We start from the raw sequence: 17400 nt of genomic DNA, 5'->3' as shown, positions 1-17400 counted from the left end.
AAGAATAACCTGGACATTTCTTTATTACATTCACCCACTCAGGTCGAGTGCTACCTTAACCTTTGACCTTTGTGTTTTTCATTGCTACCATAGGAGTTTGAGAATGCAGAGGGAGAAGAATACCCAGCGGACATGTCCACGCCGGCATCGCCTGCATCTCACACCGGTCCCGACGTCTACATCCTGCCTCTCACCGAGGTCTCGCTGCCCGTCGCCAAGCAACCTGGCCGATCAGGTGGGTCGTTGTCACACTGTGATTATTAAAAAGAAGATTTCTATATGAGCAGGACCAGATGTGATAGCACTTAAGAAGCTGATTGGGCTTGTTGAGGATTGCCTCCCAGTCCTGAATCCGCTCTGACCCCGCTTATGCAACTCCCAAACGGGTTTCGCATTCTCTGGACTGAGTTTTTTTGTTCCCAAGGACATTGTTAATGTGTTTGGATTCACTTCCAACCCACAAGTTCTCCAGTGTAAAATCCAGAAGAAACCAACGCCCTGTTGCTGCCTCCTCTCTTCCCTTCTGGGATGGACACTGTCCCACAACCCTCCCTTGCTCTGGACCTTCAGAAGCAAGGCCAGCTGTTCCATGCTGATGGCCACGGTTAAAATGCATGAGTGTGAATTTGAATTAAATTGTCCACACCCTACAGGAAGCTGAATTGGAATTTGAATGGGAATGACGCGATGAGGAATTTTTCCAGTTTAAGTTAGTTTAATAAGTATGATAAAATATACAAACTAAACACAAATTTCTGTTCACTTTATGATTCCATGAAGAAACTTTGACATCAACGGAACCTTTCAAATGCACAAAAGATTCTTTATATTGGAAAAAGGTTCTTTAGGTTTTTAAAAATGTTCTTCAAACTAAGAAAAAATGTTTTTTTTAAAGTCCCCCTGTAGTCAATAATTGTATCCCGTAAAACTCAGCTTTGATCACCAAAAAGAACCACCAAAATGTTTTTATTGTGAAAACAAATTCTTCATGCCTTAAAATAACTTGAATGTAACTATACACCCTTGCTTCATTAAGTATACGCGGATCTATGAATATGCTAATTAGCCCCGCCTCCACTCACTCGCACAAGCTCGGTCAACTTACTGAGGTAACACTTCACAATGGTACCGCTTTTTACAATGTCGGACACATAACGGTTATTAATATGATTAGCCTTTTGCTTGACTACGTTATCAAACAGCTGATAATTTCTAATGTCACACAAACCATGTTCCCCTTCACCATCTCAGAGTCAGACAGCTGCCTTCTAAAAATCAGTATCCTTAGAAACGCTTTGAACAACTCAGAACATCAGTGGTAAAAGGCAGTTCATCATAACATCGTAATACACATCATAGACCCGATATACTGTATTGCTAAGTCTACCCGATTTGTCATATCAACAGAAAAATATACCTGGATAATCTGGCTTCTCTTGAGACTTCCCTGCTTCAGAGCGGTCATAGTTAATGATATGCTAAATCCCGCTGGCACGTTGACGTAATTGGTTACAAGATCATTTGTGATGTAAGAAACACCAGCAATTTCAAACCGTGTTTTTGATCACTGCAGTTTTAAAGAAAAAATTACTCAGCAATGGTGTTGACAATGGAATTGCTGCGAAAACCCTTAACCTTTGAAACCCCTTATTTTTAAGAGTGTAGGTGACATTTCAAACATATCTACAGCACTGTTCAAATGTTCGGCATTAGTAATATTTTTTAATCTTTTTGAAAGAAATCTCACTTTGAAAGATGTTCACCAAGGCTGCATGTATTTGAATATACAAAAATACAGTAAAACCTGTAATATTATTACAATAACACATAACACATAAATATTTTAAAATGTAGTTTATTCCTGGGCTGGTCTTTAGTGTGTCTGTCTGTCTTTGGCTTTTTAAACTTGCTTTTCTATTTGAAAATTACAGTAATATGAATCTTGAATCTTTCAATTCATTTTAATTTGACTTTCTTACATTAAAGGGATATAGTTCACCCAAAAATGAAAATTTGATGTTTATCTGCTTACCCTCAGTGCATCCAAGATGTAGGTGACTTTGTTTCTTCAGTAGAACACAAATGATGGTTTTTAACTCCAACCGTTGCCGTCTGTCTGTCAAATAATGGGAGTGAATGGGAACTCGAACAATAAAAGTTGAAAAAACGTACATAGACAAATCCAAATTAAACCCTGCGGCTCGTGACGACACACTGATGTCCTAAGACACGGAACGATCGGTTTGTGCGAGAAACCGAACAGTATTTATATCATTTTTTACCTCTAAAACACCACCATATCCAACTGCGTTCAGCACTCACTTAGTGAGGTCTGATCGCGCTCTGACAGCGGAAGTGATGTCTAGCACTCATTGAGGTATACGCGCGAGACATCACTGCCGCTGTCAGAGCGCGATCAGACCTCACTAAGCGAGTGCTGAACGCTGTTGGATATGCTGGTGTTTTAGAGGTAAAAAATGATATAAATACTGTTCGGTTTCTCGCACAAACCGATCGTTTCGTGTCTTAGGACATCAGTGTGTCGTCACAAGCCGCAGGGTTTAATTTGGATTTGTCTATGCAAGGTTTTTCGACTCTTATTGATCCAAGTTCCCATTCACTCCCATTATTTGACTGACAGACGGCAACGGTTGGAGTTAAAAATCATCATTTGTGTTCTACTGAAGAAAAAAAGTCACCTACATCTTGGATGCGCTGGGGGGTAAGCAGATAAACATTAAATTTTCATTTTTGGGTGAACTATCCCTTTAAAATTTAAATTGCAATTGCATCCCGTTTTCCACCTCAATTCAAATTCAGTTAAAATTTAGACACTGAATTGGAATTTTAAAGGCATTTTCAATCCAAATAGTGCACAACTCTGAACCAAGAAGAATAATTTTGGTTTGCTTTGTTCTCATATGGCCTTCTTTCTTTTCTCTGTCTCTCTGAACTGTAATCTATGGATTGCTCCTTAGACCACAAGGCTGGCGGGAGCCAAATACATTGAAGAGAGACAGACTGGAGTCACAATTTGCAGAGTTTGTGCACTTCACTGGTTCAGATTCTCAGTATTAATCTACATTTTGTCTTTTTTTCACTAAAAACATCCTTAAAGATTAAGACTTGTTTACATAGAACATTTTGTTAATTAAGTTTATTTTTCTGACCCCTCTAGCAAATTGTTTTAACATCCAAACAATTCTTCACTCCAGCATTTTTATTTTTGTCTTTGTTTTTCGGCCTTCTCTCTCTTATTCAGTCTTGACCAGCACAAACATCTGCCTGTTGCATAATGCCGCCTCAGCCAGCCTACATAAATGTGCCCTGGAATCTGAGGAATCTGAGAGACGATGTGTACATTCCAATCCCTCTCTCTATCCCTCTTTCCCATAACAACAACTCAATTTATTATAGTCTGACTGTGATGCTAACAGCTAATGTGGTGCGATTAGCGAAGGTCAGAGGTTAAGAGGTTGTGGTTATCCAGATCTAGCTCACAGAACTCTTACAGAACCCTCCGATGTGCCATTTCATTTATGCGATAAGTGAATAATAGATGCAGTATTTTGCCACCTGACAGATAAAATGCTAATTCATCAAAGTAAAAATCCCACTAAGGTTTCCTTTATGGTATAGTCTACAGGGCCCATCTGTAAAAATGTCATAAACGGCCTGGTTTCAGGCGTGGCTGGGATGATGTCACTTCTTAAGGATGAGGTTGAGGTAAGATATACAAACCTCCTGCCAGGAAGTGCAGGTCTCAGTCACTGTGACACAGATAGCATCTGTCTGTATCCAGACGTGTCTTTCTTCTCATGGGAAGTCAGTTAGACAAATGAAGAAGCTAATTGTAGTGTTTATCATCTGATTTGAGAGGTTTCAGCCAAAGGGATCATGTATTGCACTCTGGTGTGCAGTATCCACCCCAACACAGCTGTGCTCATAAACACACCCTAACACACACACACACACACACATCTACCTCTGAGCTAGCGAATGCTTTAAAAACCACATCATTTCATATATAACATGCGCACACACCCTCTTTATCACACTCACTTTATTAAACTACATCACACAAATATTATTCATACTAATTTGCATTGCTGGGAAAAATAGACTAGAGGGACAAATAAAGCATGACGTGCGCAGCAGCAGTAAACACATTTCACCGTGTTTGATAATGTATGATAATACTATTTGGATAGAGTGGAATGATTTCTCATCATTATTTTCCTAACGATTGCATTCCCAGCAGCCATCTGGCCAGCGTGTCACTGTCACTGACCAACACTGTGGTAATGAGCAAGCCAAATCAAGTCATTCATGTATTCAAACACACATCCAGCAAATCCTGATACGTGATGTGATTTTTGTTGACACCTTGTTGTCATACTTTTGGCAGACTTCAGTGTTTTTCTGTTCAGCTCTGTTTTGTTTGTATTTGGCCTTTTGACTAAACTACTCTTACAAAAATGAATCATGGTTTTATTATAGTAAAAGTGTAGTAAATGTAGTGGTTTTTGATTTGTATAACCACAGTTTTACTACAAATACTGTGGTTAAACTCTGGTTAGTGTCGCAAAACCATGGTTAATTTGTGGTTACCATCATGTTTTTTGTAGTAAAACCATGGTTAATTTTCATAAGGGTATAAAGCTGTGTCCAAAACCACTCCCTATCTCCTATATAGTGCACTATATTGGTTGTCAGCCACTTCAATCCCTACATTTGTTCACTCCTTTATACACACAATGCAAATAGGATGTACACTTGCTGAAGCACTATTTTCCAAGATGTAGCGATTCTTTTCGAAAAATGTAGTGATTCTTTTTGAAAATGTAACAATTCTTTTCAAAAATTTAGTGATTCTTTTCCAAAATGTAGCGATTCTTTTTGAGTAAATGTAGATTGTTTTTCTTAATAAATGTATCGATGCATTTTAAATAAATGTATAGATTGTTTTTAAATAAATGTATTGATGCATTTTAAATGTAGCAATTTCTTTTGAAAAACGCGAGCTTAAAGAGAGAGAGTGCGAGAGAGAGTGGAAGCGGGAGAGTTTGAACTTGAGTTTTACAAGTAAGTTACATAGATAACAGTAGCTACATGTGGCAAAGCTGTTTCTGCGTATAGCAGAATATAGCAGCATCCACATTCTTCCCCAAAGAGTGGACTTAACTGCCTTGCACTATATTTTGATTAGTGAATGTGTCAACAAGTGAGTGATTTCGGACACAGCTTAACACTAACCTGCTGAAAAACCCAGCTGTGTTTTGTATCATTGTAGCTGGCAAGTAGAGACTTGAAGATGTATTATCATCTTGAAATTGTTATTCAGTTTGGACCCGCTAGAAATTTTACGTTCCCAGAACGTCCCCACTGGTGTTAAGGACATTGTCTAGTAACATTCCTAGTGCGTTCGCAGACAGTCACGATGTGGAGTTCTTTTGGGGGACGTTATTTGGCGGACCTTCACAAAACTTTCAGGACGTTCTCTGAACGTTTAGGGAACCATATTTTATTTTGAAATGTTCTCAGAATGTCCCTGCTGCCTTTGTCAAAAATTGAATTGAAAATTAGAGCTAAACCTTTTTTTCTTTAATGTCTTACAGAAAAAAGCTCTTTACAGATATTTCCTGGATTATTATTATGAAACCTTTTCTTTAAAACACAAATCTTTTGCAGTAAATCATTAGCTGACAACAGTGCACACACAAGCTAATGTACTGCTGTATCACTGCATCAGCAACTACACAGTTACTGCCTTTAAATAAAGCAATGTGCAGTATTACATCAGTGTTTCTGGATCATCACTGATTGAAGCACAGGATCTACTCTCCAGCACAATGGTAACCTCACAAAACTCAGATAACAGAAACAGAACATTAAACACTAACAGATCTCTCTTGATCTCAGCATGTTCACTTATTGCAAACCACCCTTTATTTCTTTCATTCAAAGCTTCTTAATGAGGTGTTGATGTTTTATCAAAATTTATAAATGTCACCGTTACTGAGGTAAGCGCTTGCTTTAGTTGGGCTCCTAACCCTTGATGTTTTGACTTTAATATTTCTCCAATTATTGTCACAGTGTGTTTTTAAAGCACATTTGTTACCAAAAAAAATTCTGAGAATAAAAAAAGATCTTATTGAATGGATTTGGTTGCTCATTGTTGCTTCATCATATTATTCACTTATATCTGGATGTTGTAGTCCTATGCTAACGCATAAAATGTCCTGCTTTGATCATTTGAAAGTTTTCATAATCGTGTAGAAATTATTCAGACATGATCATGTGGACACACAGACATCAAGATTCTGCGTATAAACCTCGACAATTGTGACAACATTTTCAGATAAACAGATCAGTTCTGAGCACACAAAACAAGCTACTAAAAGATTTTAATTTATTGTCACCATTGTTGAGGTTCATACGCTGATTCATGATGTCTGTTTGAGTCTAAAAGACACTGCTCAAAACTCTGTCAGTCTAATGAATTAAAAAAAAAAAAAACTCAAAAAAAGAAAAACTAACCATTAATTAAACAGTTAATACACTCAGAATTTAGTCTCTGGAGAGAATCAGTGAATCAGGACACTCCATGTTGATTTAATCATCATCACTAAATAACCAAATCCAGCTGATCAGGATTTCATCTGATCATTTCTCTTGCAACTTTGCCTAAAAGTTCTCTAAAAGTGATGGAAATTCTGAACCTTTACGGAACATTCAAGACGTTTCTAAAACGTCCTCTTTTGGTAGTGAAAGTTCTGCAGTTCAAGGTTCCTTATATGACTTTAGAGGGACGTGCCATTTTGGTAATTTTATAGTCACATAAGAATGTTACAAAGAGGACATTTGGGACATTAACTGAACATTCCCACACGGTCCTCTATTGGTCATTTAATAACGTTCTCGATATGAGTTTAGGGGGATGTTCTATTTTGTTTATTTTATGGTCACGCAAGAACGTTACAAAGAGGACATTTGGGAAGTTAACAGAACGTCCTATAGAAATAGTCCCCTAAACATTCCCAGAATGTCCTGAATGTTCCCTGAAGGTCCACCAAATAACCTTCCCCAAACCTTAAAAGAACTCCACATCGTGACTGTCTCTAAATGTACTGGGAACGTTACTAGACAACATCCTTAACACAGTGGGGACATTCTGAGAATGTTCTGGGAATGTAAAATTTCTAGCGGGGTAACCTGTCACCTAGTAACGTTCAGAGACGAAGAATTGCAATAGTTCTATGTTCCAAAATACAGCTTAAAGCTCAAACAAAAATACATTTTAGCACTATTTGAATACTATTATAGTATGTGTTCATATTTTGAATTAGCTTTCATTTTCATATTTTGAATTTTAGTTTAATTTTAGTCATTTGCACATCAGTTTAAAAATATTAGTTCTATAGCTTTAATTTATTTTTATTTCAGTTTTAGTAATTTTAAAGTAAACTTATTTATTGCAGTTAATTGCCTAGGCATCATTTCTAATTTTCATTTAATTTTTTAAAGATTAAGTTTTTAATCTAATGTACTGTATGTGACCCTGGACCACAAAACCACAAAAGTCATAAGGGTCAATTTTTTGAAATTGAGATTTATACATCATCTGAAAGTTGAATAAATAAGCTTTCCATTGATGTATTGTTTGGATAGGACAATATTTGGCCGAGATATAACTATTTGAAAATCTGGAATCTGAGGGTGCAAAAAAATCGAAATATTGAGAAAATCGCCTTTAAAATTCTTAGCAATGCATATCCACTCACAAAAATACATTTTTGATATATTTCCATTAGGAAATTTACAAAATATCTTCATGGAACATGATCTTTACTTAATATCCTAATGATTTTTGGCATAAAAGAAAAATCAATAATTTTGACCCATACAATGTATTGTTGGCTATTGCTATAAATATACCCGTGCGACTTACGGCTGGTTTTGTGGTCCAGGGCCACATATGTATTTTATTTCAGCTGTATTTCAATGACCAAAAATTATTGTGATTGTTTTCAGTTTCACTTAACAAGTAACAACACTTGTATAATATCAAAAAGTGTTCTTTCGGTTTGGCTTTATGCTGCTAATGATGGATATACACATTGATTTGATTTATAAATGAATTTCACTTAATTGCAATCCATGCAATTTGTAACTATATCTTAAGTATTTTCATATATGCTGTATGGCTGTTTGTACAATCCCATTGTAATATAATATTTCGTATCCCGCACCCACATCAAAACATTCTGATTTGTTTACCGGCCATTTTCACATTCTCGCTTAGACTAGAAACCTCAGGAATAATAGTGTTAGTGTTTCCATCCTCTCAGTGGTACCGAGCAGCACCGCCGGCATGACAAAGAGCCCAATTCTCCCCAGCGAGGGCTCTCAGAGAGGGGGCAGGCTGAATGAACAGCCTCTACAACACCACATGGGCGTAAAATATGGCTGCTGCATAAAAAGAGGACAGGGAGTGAGACAGTATGTCATGCACCCTTACAATAAACTGTCTGTTTGTGGGCACGATGAGATGAGAGAAAGAGAGAAAGGGATTGTTATAGCTTTTTGAGATGATAGAGATATGCAAGGATCTGTCAGATGGGAGGTTGAATGCTACAGAAAATCACTGGTCAAATCTATCCCTACTGCAGCAGTCTTCATCCATTCCCTGCCTTCTCTGCCTTCTGCATTTCAGAAAAAAATGGCTTTCAAGCAGTTTGATAGATCACAGCGAGATTTTCAACTCTTCAGACAGACTCTAGAATTTGATTTTGTGCCGTTTAACCTCACTCTTGTTCAGAAGATTGCTCACTGCCATTTGGAGAGGATATTTGGAGGATGATTTTTTTTTTGCTGGTGGAAAATCTTGATGAGACTTCACTTAATGCACTTATTTGTGCAATAAGGGTGTGTTATGTTGGAACAGTTGAAATACTGTTTATTGCTAATTTCTCATCATTATTCATATTAAGTTTTTTGTTTGTATTTTATTTAGTTGGGTTTTTTTTGTATTTTCTTTATCAGTTTTGTTTTTATACATTTGCTAATTTGACAACGCAATGGATCTGATATGTATTAGATGCAATAGGGGTCCAAAAGTTTGAGAGAAACGCTGCTGTTCTGCTTTTCTCTAATTTAATACATTTTTTCATTTCAAATTATATTGTCAACATATGATCATCCTGATGATCATCTTCTCCAGCAATAGAATAGAAGCAAGAACATCTGATCGTCTGCACTATAGAAGTATTTCTTATTCGTGTTATGTCATTTTTCTTTTTTTAAATCATATACCTTTCTAGAATTCATTGGTTTTTAAATGCCTCTGTTCCATTTGCCAATTAATATCTTGTTCTGTCTCTGTCTGATAATCATCCTTCAGTCCAGCTCCTGAGATCCACAGATCTTGGCCGCCACAGTTTGCTTTACATAAAAGAGATTGGACATGGCTGGTTTGGCAAGGTAAGTCTAGTTGGTCTTTTGTTCATTGTATATTTGTTCTGAATGTGCACCTCGCAGACATGGACGCCCTAAGCGCGTGTACTGCTACGGATCAAAGGTTTAGCTCGGTTTAGCTCTGCAATTTAGTCCCAAGGATGTAAAAATATCTTTTATGCTGCCTTACCTTTGCAGTGTCACAGTAATACTCAAGCTTTGATGTAGGACTTGTGTCTTGACTGTTCCCTGCGAGAATTTCTGTGTAGCAGTGAATTACAGAAGCACTTTAATATTTTATAGGAATTATTGTGCCTCTTTCATTCTCATTCTTTTCTCTTTCTCTCTACTTCTTTGTCTTTTTGTAACACACATACATAAACATACACACACACTACCCCAACTTTCCATTGAATGGGTATGTCCATCTGTATGTCTGTGTCTCTGTGGCTGCATGTTTACCGATGTCTCATCTGGTTTTGTGTTGTTTCGTCTTTCTGCATTTCCTTTTGAGCAACTTTTCGCATGATTCCTGGACTTGATTTAAATCTTTTTGCGTTTGTTTGCGTTTGGAATATCTGTCTTCAATTTCCTTCCTTCCTTCCTTCCTTCCTGTGTGCCCATTTCCTTCTTGTGCACATCTTTTTGTGTTTATCTGTGTCACCCTGTCCATAATTGTGTGTGTTGTCCATTTCCCCTCTGTTCATACCTGTATGTGTGTTTCTGTTGTCTTTCCCTTGTGTGTTTGTGTATATGTGTGTCTGTGGGGTGTCGTTCGCAGGTATTGTTGGGGGAGGTTCACTCTGGTCTCAGCAGTACCCAGGCGGTGGTGAAGGAACTGAAGGCCAGTGCCAGTGTGCAGGACCAGATGCATTTCCTGGAAGAGGCTCGGCCATACCGGTAAGCAAATCATACTTTGTACATTTCACTTATATATTTTATTTAATCTCTTTTGCAAGAATTAATAATGAGGTTTGTTAATTGATTACAAGTTATAGGTTCAAATTCTTCCTGGGTGACTGTCCTTATAAAAATATACTGTAAGTTGCTTTGGGTAAAATGTCTGCTAAAATGAGTCATTTGTAATGAACAAAATTTAGGACATTAAATGGTTCACTCAAAATGAAATATTCTGTCATCATTTACTTACCTTCATGCTGTTTAAAACCTGTATTGTTCTTCTGAACACAAAGTAAGATATTTTGAAGAGGGTTGTCCCATAAAATCAAAGTCAAGGGGTTTCAAAACAGCATTGACCCCACTGACTTTCACTGTATGGAGAGAAAAAAACAGAGCAAACAAACTTTTCAAAATTATTCTTTTGGGTTCTACAAAAGTAATACAGGTTTGGAACAACATGAAGGTGAGTTAATTATGACAGAATTTCATATCTCTTTAAAATCAATGTGGAGAATGACTGTAGTGTATTATAGTGATGAAAAAAACCTTTTTCTGCAGGTCTCTCCAGCATCCAGCTCTAGTGCAATGCCTCGCTCAGTGCACAGAGGTCACACCCTACTTAGTGGTCATGGAGTTCTGCCCACTGGTTAGTCTAATATCGTTTTTATTTTATTTTGTCCTTTTTCTGTTTTTCTTCTCTAAAACCTCTGACCTTAAGTGTTATATTTTGGCTTGCATGCATATTTGAGGGGAATAAGTGTATTTTACAAGTAATGTGAGTTACATAATCAGATTACATTTTTCAAGTAACTAGTAATGTAATGCATTACTTTTAAATTTACAACAAAATATCTAAGTTACTTTTTCAAAGAAGTAACGAAAATTACTGTGTTTCCCCATTTATTGACTGGCTTTGCATTTCCTTCAGCCTGAAGCTTATTCATTTCACTTTTGTTGTGAAAGGGCCTTTACATTTGCCAAAAATTAAACTTTTGTTTTTTAAAAAAAACAAACAAACAAGCAAGCCCAGCCCAAAAAAGAAAAAGAAATGCAACACATTACTTTCCATAAAAAGTAACTAAGTAACAGAATTAGTTACTTTTTAGGGTGTAACTCAATATTGTAATGCATTACTTTTAAAAGTAACACTGTAAGTAACCAAATGATTTATGCCTGGTGGATGATAAAACAGGTGGAAAAAATACCTATAGACCATATCTAGAGACCAGAATATCATAGAGTCTTTATAGAATTGGGCCATTAAGCAAACTACCATTGCCTACCTAGGTCACATGTGCTACATCATTTTATTTAAAAACAGATCAACCCTTAGCAACAACATCAAATGTTGCTGCCTGTAATGTCTTGTTATATAACGCCCCCCAGTGGATAGCTGAGGCAAATCAAGCTGACAGCACACTCTTTTGAAGATTATGCATACTGATTTGTTTTTAAGCCTTACCTTTGTATTTTAGCATTTGTTTTATGTTTCCCATGATGACAGGGTGATGTTAAAGGTTACCTGCGCAGCTGCCGGGCAGCAGATTCCATGACCCCTGACCCCTTACTGCTTCAGAGAATGGCGTGCGAGATCACTTCAGGCCTGCTTCACCTTCACAAAAACAACTTCACCCATAGGTCAGCCTGTGCTTTCATATATACTTTAATGTACGAAATTCTATTTTAATGTGCAAAGAGAACCTTTGAATCCTTTAATTTTAGGAAGTATAATAGTTATCATCATATGTTCATTATCATTCTCAAATAGACTATTTGGAAACTGTGATCAGATTTAGAATTAGGAGTATGAAGCTAATGAGTGTGAATATCTGTTTTCCCTGCTTCCTGTTTCATGGTTTCTCCCTGCAACAATCTCCTGATGCTGCCTGAGTGTTTTTACTCCACTCCAGCATCAGTGATTTTGTTGCCGGGGGTCACCACACATCTTCAAGCAGCTTCAGCATTTCCTTGCCAGGATGCTTTGAACAGATTCCTGAAGACAAGAGAGTTATTTTTGGAAAGTAACATCACAATGCAAGTAAAACGATGGCTATTTCTAGCACTGCATCTGTCATACTTTGTAACTGTACTGTTAATTTTATGCATGATTCCAATTGTGTAAATAACATCCAGTTATCTTTGAGCTAGCTATAATAATAATAATAATAATAAATTTATTTTGTATAGTGCCTTTAAAAATTGCCTTCTCAAGGCAATCAGTATGAAAACATTTAGGCCATGTTCTATTTTCAGAAGGTGCTCACCATGTGTTTATTTATTTATGTTGCTCTGATTTTCTGCAGTGATCTGGCTTTAAGAAATTGCCTGCTAACATCAGACGTAAATGTCAAGATTGGAGACTATGGACTATCGCACAACAAGTACAAGGTATGTACACATAAATCTATAATTTTTTAATCTATACAGTTTTTTAAACATAATATAAATCTATAATATCTATAAACTCATAAACATGAGTTTTAGATTACATTCATTTACTTTTCAAAGTTAGTTTTTTGCTTTTTCACTCTTCATATCTGTTCATTCCCAGGATGACTACTTTGTGACATCAGACCAGACCTGGATTCCTTTACGCTGGATTGCCCCTGAACTGGTGGATGAGGTTCATGGTAACTTGCTGGTGGTCGACCAAACCAAGGAAAGCAACATCTGGTCAGTACCTTTACACAAGGCTACAACAAATTTAGGCCTGTGTTTTGCAATTAGGCTGTTTATAAAGAACGCACAACCTCTTTCACTTTAAAATGAAAATTACCCCAAGATTTACTCATCCTCAAGCCATCCTAGGTGTATATGACTTTTGTCTTTCTGATGAACACAATCGGATTTATATTAATAAATATCCTGATGCATCCTGGCTTTATATTTTACTGCCATTCACTGCCATTATAAAGCCTGAATGCGTCAGGATATTTATTAACATAACTCAGATTGTTGATCAGAAAGAAGAAAGTCATATACACTTAGAATGGCTTGAGGATGAGTAAATCTTGGGGTAATTTTCATTTCAATTAATTGCTATTAGTTACCAGAATACGTTTTACTTTCTCTCTGTAAATAGGTCTCTTGGCGTAACCATCTGGGAGCTGTTTGAATTGGGGAATCAGCCATACCGCCATTATTCAGACCGACAGGTTCTCAGCTATGCTGTGAAGGACCAACAATTGAAGCTGCCCAAGCCACTTCTTAAGTACCCTCTTGCTGATCGCTGGTGGGTGACTAATAAACTTTATGTTGCTCGTCTTACTCATTTCATTAACCATTACCTAGAGTTAGAGCCCTGAATTTTCACTTCACTAGAGCCTTTAAATTTTCACCCTTTCTTTTGGAGTCCTTGCTCTTAAAACTATTAAAAATGCATTTTGTCATTTTTTTAAATGCATCTTTTTTAGGTTTATTTTTACTTTTAAAAATAGATGAAAAGACCTAGAAGTTCATTAAGAAGTCATTTTTACTGTGTATTTTTAGAAGTGTTTGCCCTAAAAGTGTTTGTGTTTCTGTTTCACCAGGTATGAAGTAATGCAGTTCTGTTGGCTTCAGCCTGACCAGAGGCCCAATGCAGAAGAAGTTCATCTGCTGCTTAGTTATCTTTGTGCCAAAGGAGCCAGTGAGGCAGAGGAAGACTTCGAGAGACGCTGGAACTCCATGAGACCAAACACAAGCCATGCTAACCTCCATGGAGCTGGTGCACTTGCAATCAACATGCCCCTCTCATCCACAACTTCCTCATTCCCCCTACTGGAGCAGTTCCCCACTGGAGACAGCTACCATTCAGAATCTGGAGATGACATCTTAACAGTTACTGAAACAAGCCATGGCCTCAACTTTGAGTACAAGTGGGAGCAAGCACAGGCTGAACAGCACTACCATTCCTCATCCACAACAGGCACTTTGGGTCAAAGCAATCCCCACTGTCAGGAGGTCTACTACCCTCCAGGCGGAATAGTGGGGGGCTGTGCTGTTGAAGGACTCGCCCTAGGGGTTTCTCCTTCATATTATGAGCCCAAACAACTACATACCCCTGCTGTGGTACCAGTCCTGAGTGCTCATAGTCCATCAGTGAGTAATGAGTACTATATCCGCATCGAGGAGCCAATACAAAGCAATATTGATATGAACTTCACCATGTGTGCTTACAGCCCAGAGTTCGGGGGGAGCAATGGAAGCTTTCTAACAGGTAGTGGAGACTCTAGGGAGTGTATGAACTGTCCCCCTGAAGTTAAACCAGACATTTACTGGTCAGCAGATGTCCATAAAAGCAGTGCCTATGATTCTGATACCAGTCCTTCAATGTCTCTAACTATGGAGCCTCTTTTGGGACATGGTAGCCCCCTTAGGGCATGGGAGTCTGGTCACTATGTCTCATACAAAGACAGGGATGGAGGTTACTACTATGAACCATCACCTCCTAAGGTCATGGAGCACTACCTGATACGAGACCCAACAGAGCCTCCACAAGAGAGCTGGGGGTCTCGAAGCCTGAGACAGGCACTTGGGGAACTGGAGGAACCTTTAGGCATCTCACCATCACTCGGAAGTCCTCCACAAGGCTATGCTGATCCTTACTTAGAGAACATTCAAGGCTCCATTATAGGTAAGAATGTTACAGGAGGATACTATGATATGATGGGCTCCTTAAGGAAAACTATGCCAGGTAGCCACTCAGTTTGTATTGACATGGCGTCAGGTGGTGCTATATTTGTAGGACGAGATGACAGCGACTCTGATGAAGAGGAAGACATCTTTGTGGAGAGACGAGGAAGAAGCTGGTCCACCAGCAATCCAGTAAATACAAAAGCAAGGACTTTGCGTCAGAGGCAGGGGTCTTGTCTCCAGGATTCGTATGCAGACTTCCACTACACTATGCCAATGACAGACATTGAAGATGCGTGGCCAGAAGAGCAGACCCTGCCGTACCATATGGCTAAACCTATTGACTACTTAGAGACAACGGTCAAAAGCACCACTTGCTTGGTGCATGGAAGACACATAGCTTCAAACCCTTCACCCGAGTGCAACTCGTATATTCATATGTGCCATGAACCCAGAGAGGCTGAAGTATATCCTGTACCGTGTTGTCAAGCTTTGAGCAGTTCTCATTTTGTAGACCCTCTAACAGGAACACTTGTGAGGAACTGCTTCATGATCGACTGTATTCCAGGGAAAACCATGACATTGCCCCAAAAAGACCAACATCTAGGCCAAACGCCTTTATCTGCTGGACATATAGTCTCCAAAATAGAGTCATCAAGGGAAGGAGCTAAACAGTTTGACATTTCAGAGCAATATGTGGATATTGCGGTAGGGGAAACAAACACGAAACAAGAAAAAGCTTTGCATCAAGATGCATCTCCAGCAGATCCTAAAACTGAAATTATTGCCATCCCTTCACAGTTGGAAAAATCCCCATCAGAGTTACCCAAATCAGAGCCAGAGTCAGAGTTGAGTAAGACAGCAGACAGCAGTGTGGACCGTGGATGCTCTAGCATCAGCCTGGTAGAGATTGATGACTGCAGCGATGATGACATCACTGATGTAACCTCAGGGATTTTTAGTGAATTCACAGTAGAATCAGAAACTGTTGACTATGCCAATCCAACATTTAAGTCATTACAAAAGCAGGTCGGTACCCCAGACTCCATGGACTCTATTGACATACCTTCTACAGCATGTTCTAGTGAGACACTCAGCCCTGCCTCCATCCATCCATCAAGCTCTCCAAAGACTGTGGACAGTGGTTATGACACTGAAAACAATGAATCTCCAGAGTTTGTCCTAAAGGAACCCCATGAGCTACAAGATTCCAAGGCTTTTATCCAGCCCTTGGGAAAGGTAACATCTGGGACTAACTTTGTCAGCGAAGAACAGGAGATTAAAAGGGCAGAGGAAGAGAACCTAGAGGACAATGTTAATACTGTAATGACCTTAACAACATCTGAGAGCAATGATGGAGAGCTGAAAGCACTGAGTGATAAAACTCCATACAGAGATTTGGCCTACTTCTCTGACTATGATGCAGGGAAAGATAAGGAAAGCGAAGAGGACATCAGTGAACTTGAAGAACAGAATGATGGACCAGAGGAAATTATAGATAAACAGGAGCTACTTTCTTTACAGAAGGAGACAGATGGAGATGAAAAGTTTCCAAAGGACTGTGAAAAATCTCCTGAAAAGGCTGATGATGCCACCTCAAACATTCCATCAAAGATAGATGAAGGTGTGTCTGCTTGCGACACAGTTTTTAGTGTGTCTATCTCACCTCCTGATAATGAAGTGTCTGCCATAAATGATCATTTTGATGATGATGATGGAAATCTTTGTGTAGATTCAGATCTTTCTGCAGAACTTGCACCACCCGAGTCTGAAGTATCGGATTCAAATGCTTTGCTTGGTCCCGATGTAAAGCAAGAGGAATCTTTCACACAAGTTGGCATTGAAGATTCTGAGGGCGACGTTGCAAAGACCAAAACTGAGTCCATTTCAGAGGTCCTCATTGATGAGAATGAAGAGGCCATAGTCAAAGGTGTGAGCTATACTATTTTGTCTGAAGAGGAATTAGCATCTCAGAAGGAAACAGTAGAAAGGAACAGTTCCATTACTCATGAGGGGCTGGAATCCAGGAGTAAGGACTGTAAAGAAGGAGGATGTAAAAGAAGCTCCATACGTTCTGGCTCTCCTCCCCCTCCACTAGAAGGTCGGGTATCTCCCACAGATGGAGAGGAGGCAGATGAGGAAGATGGCGACTCTGAAGACAGCGATGAGTCCGATGAGGAGCTGCGCACATACAGCATCCAGGAGCAGAGCGAAGAAAGCGAGGATGAGATCTTAACTGTTCCTATTATTGTGAGTGACTGCAGTGATTCGCACAAACTCAGAAGCCTACTTAAGATGCCTACACTGCTCAGTGATTCACTGTCTGACGAAATGGAAAGCAAAAAGAAGGTGGTGTCCTTCTTCGACGATGTCACCGTCTTTCTGTTTGACCAGGTATTTATTGTCCAGATATCATATATTGAATCACAT

General features: G+C 38.6%; 1 protein-coding gene across 7 annotated transcripts in view; it reads left to right on the top strand.

Moving 5' to 3' along the window:
• aatkb (apoptosis-associated tyrosine kinase b) overlaps positions 1-17400 on the top strand; it is a 62266-nt gene that overhangs the window by 41316 nt on the left and 3550 nt on the right. For 2 of the 7 annotated variants that reach the window (XM_048170385.1, XM_048170386.1), the window contains 9 exons: positions 94-235; positions 9404-9483; positions 10238-10356; positions 10915-11002; positions 11861-11994; positions 12660-12744; positions 12908-13029; positions 13439-13588; positions 13887-17364. In XM_048170385.1, the coding sequence (XP_048026342.1) occupies positions 94-235; positions 9404-9483; positions 10238-10356; positions 10915-11002; positions 11861-11994; positions 12660-12744; positions 12908-13029; positions 13439-13588; positions 13887-17364 (4398 nt within the window). The other 5 variants (XM_048170391.1, XM_048170389.1, XM_048170388.1 and 2 more) reach the window with 5 other exon arrangements.

The sequence above is a fragment of the Megalobrama amblycephala genome, linkage group LG20 (assembly GCF_018812025.1).
Source record: "Megalobrama amblycephala isolate DHTTF-2021 linkage group LG20, ASM1881202v1, whole genome shotgun sequence".
NCBI classification, from domain to species: domain Eukaryota; kingdom Metazoa; phylum Chordata; class Actinopteri; order Cypriniformes; family Xenocyprididae; genus Megalobrama; species Megalobrama amblycephala.
The sequence above is the reverse complement of the archived record's forward strand: the minus strand, read 5'-3'. Positions and strand labels throughout refer to the sequence as shown.